The 7,954-nt window shown below is 50.0% G+C and overlaps 1 protein-coding gene across 1 annotated transcript in view; it reads right to left on the bottom strand.

The window, feature by feature from the left end:
• Window positions 1-7,954, bottom strand: part of LOC106723209 (ral guanine nucleotide dissociation stimulator-like) — a 15,429-nt gene that overhangs the window by 4,076 nt on the left and 3,399 nt on the right. The window contains exons 2-4 of the mRNA XM_025194835.1: window positions 6,846-7,023; window positions 3,832-3,947; window positions 1,773-1,853 (exon numbers count right to left, since the gene is read on the bottom strand). Coding sequence (XP_025050620.1) covers window positions 1,773-1,853; window positions 3,832-3,947; window positions 6,846-7,023 — 375 coding nt within the window. The remainder of the gene's footprint in view (window positions 1-1,772; window positions 1,854-3,831; window positions 3,948-6,845; window positions 7,024-7,954) is intronic.

Here is a 7,954-nt window from a genome sequence, read left to right as displayed (position 1 = left end):
CCAAGACTGGCTGCGGCTCCCTTCTGCAGTTTCCAGAGGGTCTGATAAAGCCTTAAGCAAAGTATATAGGGGATTAAAACACATCTGTTCCAGAGTGGGCAGTAGACTCAAGAAGTCCTGGTTTCCAAGGCCATTACTTTAGCCACTAATTTCTATTTCTTCCCAAGTAAACCCAAAGAGAAGCAGGTTATTCAGCACTTTATTAACATCAGACTTAGAGATAAGATTGAGCTTCGACCATCTCAGGTCCAGACTCAACAGCTGCTGCTTCCCAGAACATGCCATACTCGCACTTCACAACCCCACAGCCACCTAGTTAAGAGGATTTCCCGATGGTGGGACTGGTAGGTCAGATATTTTATAATGTGTAATGGTAAGTATTAATAATCATTTTGTAGTGTGGTTTGAAAACCTGTGGCTTTCTCTGTAACACCCCCCTGCCAGACTGTCTTAGGAATGAGCAATGTTAAACTTAGGAAAACTAAAAACCCTATTCATGAAACTTTGTAGAAAGGTTGTTTCTGGGAGGGAAGATGCTGTGTAAGGGCTTGGAAATTAGACTCTCGTCTTGGATTTACTAGTCCTGGGGTACTGACGAGATGGCACATGACAGAAAAGGATGTGGAACTTGTTTTGCCCCAAAACAAATGAAAGAATTGAAGCTACTTGAACCCTTGCTTAAATCCAGTCATTGACAAGCAAGATCATGGGAGTTAAGACAATTTACTTAATGTGGGAAGCTGTGTTAATTTACTTGCCGGAAGCTGTGCTAGCACTCTTATAGAGAAACTCAGAGCCATAAACTGCCGAGAGCTAAAGGGAGTCAGCAGGATCAACACGGGGGGATCAAATATAATCCTTCAAGTCCTTTAAACTGCCAGTGCATACCAAACCTCAGAGCATGCAGATGACAATGTATAGATGTGCTGAGGGAAGGTTCAGTAGACTCCTGACTCTTAAAAATTAAGTAATGGTCCGTATGGAACTAGAGGCAGAAGAAGACATCTTCTTTTTTCATTTAAGAAAGGTTCAGTTTCACCATTTTGAGCATCCAAATGTAAACACAATTTAAAAATCCACAAGGATGAATGATTAATCAAATGACCAATTAACCAATGCTTAAGAAATTCCAGCATGTAGGATTTTGGGGACAGGCACCTGCATGCACACAAACACATGCACGCAAACATACACACATACATGCATCACATGCAAGCACACAGAGATACAGTCATGCAGAAACATGCATGCAGATACATGCACACTTGTGCATGTGCAGACACATGCAAGCACACACTTGTGCATGCCAAAGATGTGCACACAGGCACATGCATGCACAAACACCTGCTCACAGACATACACACATGCATCACATGCAAGCACAATCAGGGCTACATCCCCCCTAGAGTATGTCGGCATTTCCAGAATAGAAAATGAAATCCATAACAGACAATAACATGCATATTTGCATAACATGTGGTGAAAAGAAGCAAGGGCAACAAGCATGCTTTGTTTGTCCCCCAGAAATTATTGACCCCAAAATAAAGGACAGTTTCTGTTCAGTTTTGGGGCAGCATCCCAGTCTGTGTCAATTAATGTAGGCATGATACAGTGAATTCTTTGCTGATACCAATAAGGATGGCTCTGTGTGTGAGTGTGAGTGTGAGTGTGAGTGTGAGTGTGAGTGTGAGTGTGAGTGTGTGTGAGAGAGATTATTTGTTTTACCACATCCTCTGAATCCTGACTGAGGTTTTGCTGTACAGCACACTTACTTCCCGAGGACTGCCCTGGAGTCCGCTGAGAAATCTGGACTTCCATCTCCTCTGCAGCTCAAGGTCTTCAGCTTTCCATGCCTAAACATCAAAACGGATATTTTAGAGAGTTATTTAAAAAACAAGCTCAACATACTTGGAAGGGCAGCACCACTAGACTCTTCAGCACCACTAGACCGCACAGCCCATCAGGGTAACAGGACCAGCAGGTGTGATCAGAGATCACGACGGACAAGAACGTAACTACGCCTTAGTAAAATGTCCTTGTCATATTCATTTACATTCTTATCACTATTCTGATTAGTCTGCAAAAGCACAAAAGAGCAGCAGGAAAACCACTCCCCAAGTCAGAGAGGAAACCAAATCTGGTCAGTTTGGGGGGACAAGGATCATGTTGTGACCCTGAGCAGAGTAAAAGATGTGAGAGGTTTCTTCAGAAATCCCTGCCTTTCCCATAATTACTGGACTATCATGGCTACATCACGCTTTCACTGAGACTCAAATAAAATGTTTTTTTTTCTAATAGTGAGGCTGGACAGCAAAGCGGGGGATCTGGTTAAATGGAAGAGCTAGATTAGCAGACCTCGTCGTTGGAAAGGTGGGAGGGCTTGGAAGAAAGGAGAAGACCGCATATAGATCGGTGATAACTAGACCTGCTCCCACCCCAGGGCTGCTGGCTTAGTCCAGCACCAAAGAGAGGGTGTTACACATCGGGTGCATCTACACGTGACATTAAGGCGAGCCATAAACTCTGGTGCACTTGGCGCTAGAGTCAACTGCTCCCAGGCACAGCATCTGCACGTGCACCCAGGACCACAGCACTTTGGGCCAGGGCAGAAGAGTCCCAGGCTGAAAGGGAGCATCAGTCCCAGTTTGGGGGCAGCACTGGGCAATGGAGGGACTGGCCGGGCACAAAGGTGCTACAGAGTGGAGCGAGGAGGCAGGCAGCCCCTGTAGTTAGCACCCTTGTGCCCCACGGAGTCTTGCATTTTCTGAAGTTGTGAGAGTATTGAGACTGCTCTCGCTGTTCACTCTCAGATGGATATCACCTTTCAGTGGCATATCACCACAAAGAGGACAGGAAGGAGGTCAAGTCTTAGCCCTGTCCTCCTCCCTCTTCTGCTTCCTTCTACACCAGGGCATTTCCAGCAACTAAATGGTACAATTTGGCCCACCCTTTTGTGTTACATTACATTAGAAGAATTAGTTGCAAAATAAAGATGTTAATTATTTGCTGCTAGGAAAAATAGAATTCTTCTTTACCGACTATCGTAGGGAAAAATTTGGCCTTTGCAAATCTATACATATTAAAGGCTGCCCACATTTTCCTTTGAAATATGCTTGTGGGAGAATTTAATGCTGAGACATGGTGCCTAATGGTATGCTTTATACCTGTTCTGGAGACCACTGCTAGGGGCAGGCAGGAGGCAGGGCAGGGTGGCCCTGAAGGCTGCCCACATTTTCCTTTGAAATATGCTTGTGGGAGAATTTAATGCTGAGACATGGTGCCTAATGGTATGCTTTATACCTGTTCTGGAGACCACTGCTAGGGGCAGGCAGGAGGCAGGGCAGGGTGGCACTGAGACAATAACTTGTTCAGAGAGCTACAGACTTTTGTCGGCCTTCCTCAGACACTAGGAACGGACTTGCAGAGAGCAGGGGGACGAGATAGAAAGGTCCTGATCCAGCACAGGCCGATTCATGCAGCAAAGAGTTACGCAGAGGGACAGCGACAGCCTGGATTTGTTAACTCTGGATTTTCCCAGCAGTGTGTTGAGCTGTTTGGAGGACTGCTTGCCTCCAGCTGTCCTCTCTTTCCACTAAGGAACCAAGCAGTCCAATTTCCTTATTGGTCTCCTTGTTTGAGAAAGTACTCAGCTCTGGGGAGGCATTTTCAACCCGGTTTCAACTGAAACACTGACTTTTTCAAGCTCGTTAGAAATACATGCATAGCATTAACTTCTTAAGTATGCCATCTTCAAAACTATTTGAGATCATTTCTTGCAACGTCCCACCTCTAAAGGCCATCACAGCTTCCTCCACAGCTCTTGGCTCTTACCTGCTGAGGAGCATATCTAGGACCTCACCAGGAGAGCCAAAGGTCCTGTATCTTGAGAAAAATGTATGTATGTTCCCAAAATCCTCAAGAAGAGCGTCTACATTTTTCTGCATGGCCTGTGAAACAAAAGATGAAAATCATGACATCAGTCATGAAACAAGCAGTCTCCCCGCTCTGAATCGCCAGTTCAATTTTGCCTTTTGAGAACACAGAAGATCCTATAGCACAAATTACTGAAATGTCATTATTTGATTGCCGGTCTAAAGATGGCTCCAATGACGAACTCGTTAGAACAGCTGATCTTTCTTCACAGTATTCCCTTGACATCCTCCCTCCACCGTGTCAGTAGCTAACTGCAGCCCAGAGACAAGCAGGTCTTTCCTCTCCCAACCACAGCAGCGCTGGGACGCGCTAGCGGGGAGAAACATGTCCGGGACAGAGGAAACAGCATGAGTCCGCAGTGGCCCTCCTCTGAAACAGTGCCAAACCCCAAGTCCACCCAGTGCTGGAGAGGGGAGGTCTGTTACCAGAAGTACGTGTCGGTAGAGGAGACAGAAACGAAGTCTTGACCATGTAGAATCAGACACGTTTTGTGAAGGAAGAGTGTTAATCCCACGAGTCCAGGCATATCCCAGAGGTAGCAATGTATTTTGTCTCCCTTTGTCCCTCTTCAAGTTTTACATCTGGATGCAATATTTCTTGTCACTTTTAGACTTGCCTGTGTACTGGCTGGAGCCTGATCCAAGCCCACGCAAGTTAAAGGGAACAAGCCATCATTGTTATTCGAGAGGCAAATATATGTTATTAGTGGGAAATGGTCCCTGGGAGTGATTCAGGTACTTGTGTGGAAAGACAGCGGGGATGGAAAGTTCTGGACAGATAGAAGATGCAAATAGGTATGTTGACAAGGACAACTGGATGTTTCCCACGTTGTGTTTTTCAATAGTCCAGTTATAAATTGGACCTGCTCGAGATGCATCTGTGGATGCATGACAAGGTGTGGTTGGCCTTCCTGACCGCGTCCCCACACTGTCGGCCCATGCTCATTTTGGCATCAATAATGACTCCAAGATCTTTTTCTGCCTCTGCACTGACGAGAAGGGAGTTCCCCAACCTGCAAGTGTGCTGCTGGGTCTTCCTCCCCAGGTGCAGCACCTTGCACTTGTCAGTGTTGAAACCCATCCTGTTCCCATTCGCCCACCCCTGTAACCTGTCCAGGGCCGATCACACCCTAGTCCTCCTTCTAGCGTGCCCACTTCTCCCCACATCTTAGTGTTGTCTGTGAATTTGAACAGGGTGCTTTTTACCCCCTCGTCCAAGTCGCTGATGAAGATGTTGAACAGTGCAGGCCCGAGGACCCAGCCCTGGGGGACCCCACTGCCCACGTGCCTCCAGGTCGAAACGACCCGTCCACCACCACTCTCTGAGTGTGGCCCTCCAGCCAGGTAGTGACCCATCTGACTGTGTAGGTGTCGATGCCACAGTCCCCTAGTTTTTTAATGAGACTGGTGTGAGAGACAGTGTCGAAGGCCTTCCTGAAGTCCAGAAAGACTACGGCCACTGCTACACTTGTGTCTAAGGATTTTGTGACCTGGTAACAGAAGGCCACCAGGTTGGTCTGACAGGACCTGCTTCTCATGAACCTGCGTTGGTTGCCCCTAAGCATAATCTCCCCTGCCGGCCCCTCGCGGACATGTGCCAGGAGAGTTATCTGAAAAAGCTTACCCAGGACCAAGGTAAGAGCTTACCTCAGTCCCTTTCTCTACGCGTTGTCGTCCCAGTGACCTCCCACCAGCGCTAACAGACTTTTATGAACAAAAACACTTGTTTCCTGGAGATACGTAGATAGTTCACATGAGTCAATGCAAATCTATAGCCCTCCAGATAATGCCTGCTCACAGGCCCAACAGGCCTCCTTGTTTGTAACGTCTGGACATCCACAATCCCTGGTACGTGTGTATCTCAGGCCCCTCGACGCATGCAGGTAAAGGTGTGATTAGCACTGTCGTGTGTGCAAACGCCGGTACGTGATTCACAAGATACATTCATAGATTTCAAATAGGACTCTAGGGAGTCAAAAATATTCTCAGCTGTTGTGGGCCGTGTCCTTTGAAACAGGAGAAGGGGTTTACAGGTTGCCCTCGCTGCATGTGGTAGATGCGTTCCTGAAAACCTGTGCATCACTGCAATTTCCAGAATGGGAACCCACTTTCCAAGGGAACAAGTGGGGACCCGTGCCAAGACCTCGACTGCATCGGCAGCAGCTAAGTCTGCTGGGGACGGGGCAGCGACGGGCTCGTCCCGGTGGGGCGCTGGTGGTGCTGAGAAGAGGGCTAAAGGGGGCCCTGCCCTTGCTGCATGTGGTAGATGCGTTCCTGAAAACCTGCACGTCACTGCAATTTCCAGAATGGGAACCCACTTTCCAAGGGAACAAGTGGGGACCCGTGCCAAGCCCTCGACTGCATCGGCAGCAGCTAAGTCTGCTAGGGACTGGGCGGCGCCGGGCTCGTCCCGGTGGGGCGCTGGGCTGGGATGGGCTTGGGGCGGGCAGTGGTGGTGCTGAGAAGAGGGCTACGGGGGGCCCTGCAGCCACCCCAAAATTCAGCATGGCCCCCCCAGCCCCCATCCCAGCACCACTGCCACCCGACCCGAGTGCAGCACAGCCCAACTGGGAAGAGCCCGGCCCAGGGGTGAGTGGGGCCGCAATCTGCCCCGCTCCATGGGTGGGGAGACAGGGAGTGGGGCTGGGGCTGGGGCAGGCGCTGCACAGCTGGGGGTGCAAGTTGTGGGGTGCCGCTCCTGCTGCTATGGGCTGTGGCCGGGGGCCATGCCGGGCTCTTCCTGGCGGGGCGTTGAGTTGCGCTGTGCTTGGGGAGGGTGGCAGTGGTGCTGGGTGGGGGGTCGGGGGGCTATGGTGAATTTTGGAGTGGCTGCTGTCCCCCATCCCCAGAGCCCTACTGGGGCCTCCATCTGCCCCCCACCCACGGCCCTGTCCCCTTCCTCCACAGACTTACCTGCAGCTGCAGCTGCTGCCTCCATAGGGCCTGCAATGTCCTCCAGTCTCCACTGTCAAATAGCCGCTCCTGCCCTTCCTGGCTGCCTGCTCGGGGCCTCGGCTCTCGGGTGCGGCGGCGCTGGAGGAAATAAGGCAGAGGGATGCAGCTGCACCCATAGCCCTCCTCCTGCTCTGCCCTGTTGAGGAGTTCAAAACCTGGTTAATTGGAAGTTATTACTTCCAGTAGTGTAAGGAGCCAAGATGATTAGGTGTTAAGATTCATAGACTGTAGAGTCGGAAGGGGCCATGAAGGATCATCGTGTCCGACCTCCTGCCCCAGCAGGAAAGAGGGTCGAGGACAGACGACCCCAGCCAGGTGCCTATCTAGCCTCCTCTTGAAGACCTCCAAGTTGGGTGAAAGCACCACCTCTCTTGGAAGCCAGTTCCAGATTCTGGCCACCCTTACTGTAAAAAATGTCTTCCTAATGTCAAACCTGAATCTACTCTCCGCTAGTTTGCACCCATTATTCTGAGTTACTCTCTGGGGTGCTCTGGTAAACAGCGCATCACCAATTCCCTGCCATCCTCTCTGATGAAGTTATAGGCGACTTCGAGGTTGCCCCTCAGCCGTCTCTTGTAAAGACCGAAGAAATCCAGATCTCTCAACATCCCCTCACAGGGTCTTTCACAGAGACCACTAATTATGCGAGTGGCCCTCCTCTGGACCCTGTCCAGATTCTCCGTGTCCCTCCTGAAGTGGGCACCCAAAACTGGACACGGTACTCCAGCTGCAGCCTGACCAGTGCTGCATCGAGCGGGAGCATCACCTCCCTCGATCTGTTGCTCATGCATCTGCTAATACACGACAAGGTGCGATTGGCTTTGTTGATGGCCTTGTTACACTGCTGGCTCATGTTCATCTTGGAGTCAACTGTGACTCCAAGATCCCTCTCAGCCTCTGAGCCCCTGAGGAGGTCGTGCCCCAACCTGGCGGTGTGCTGGGGATTCCTCCTGCCTCATAAATGCAGGGTACTGCACTCTTTGTTGAACTCAATCCTATTTTGTTCCGCCCATTGATCCAACCTGTCCAGGTCAGCCTGTATCTGCTCCCTGCCCTCCCGTGTATTA

The sequence above is a fragment of the Alligator sinensis genome, unplaced genomic scaffold, assembly GCF_000455745.1.
Source record: "Alligator sinensis unplaced genomic scaffold, ASM45574v1 scaffold44_1, whole genome shotgun sequence".
Taxonomy (NCBI): domain Eukaryota; kingdom Metazoa; phylum Chordata; order Crocodylia; family Alligatoridae; genus Alligator; species Alligator sinensis.
This window is presented reverse-complemented; position numbering and strand designations above follow the sequence as displayed.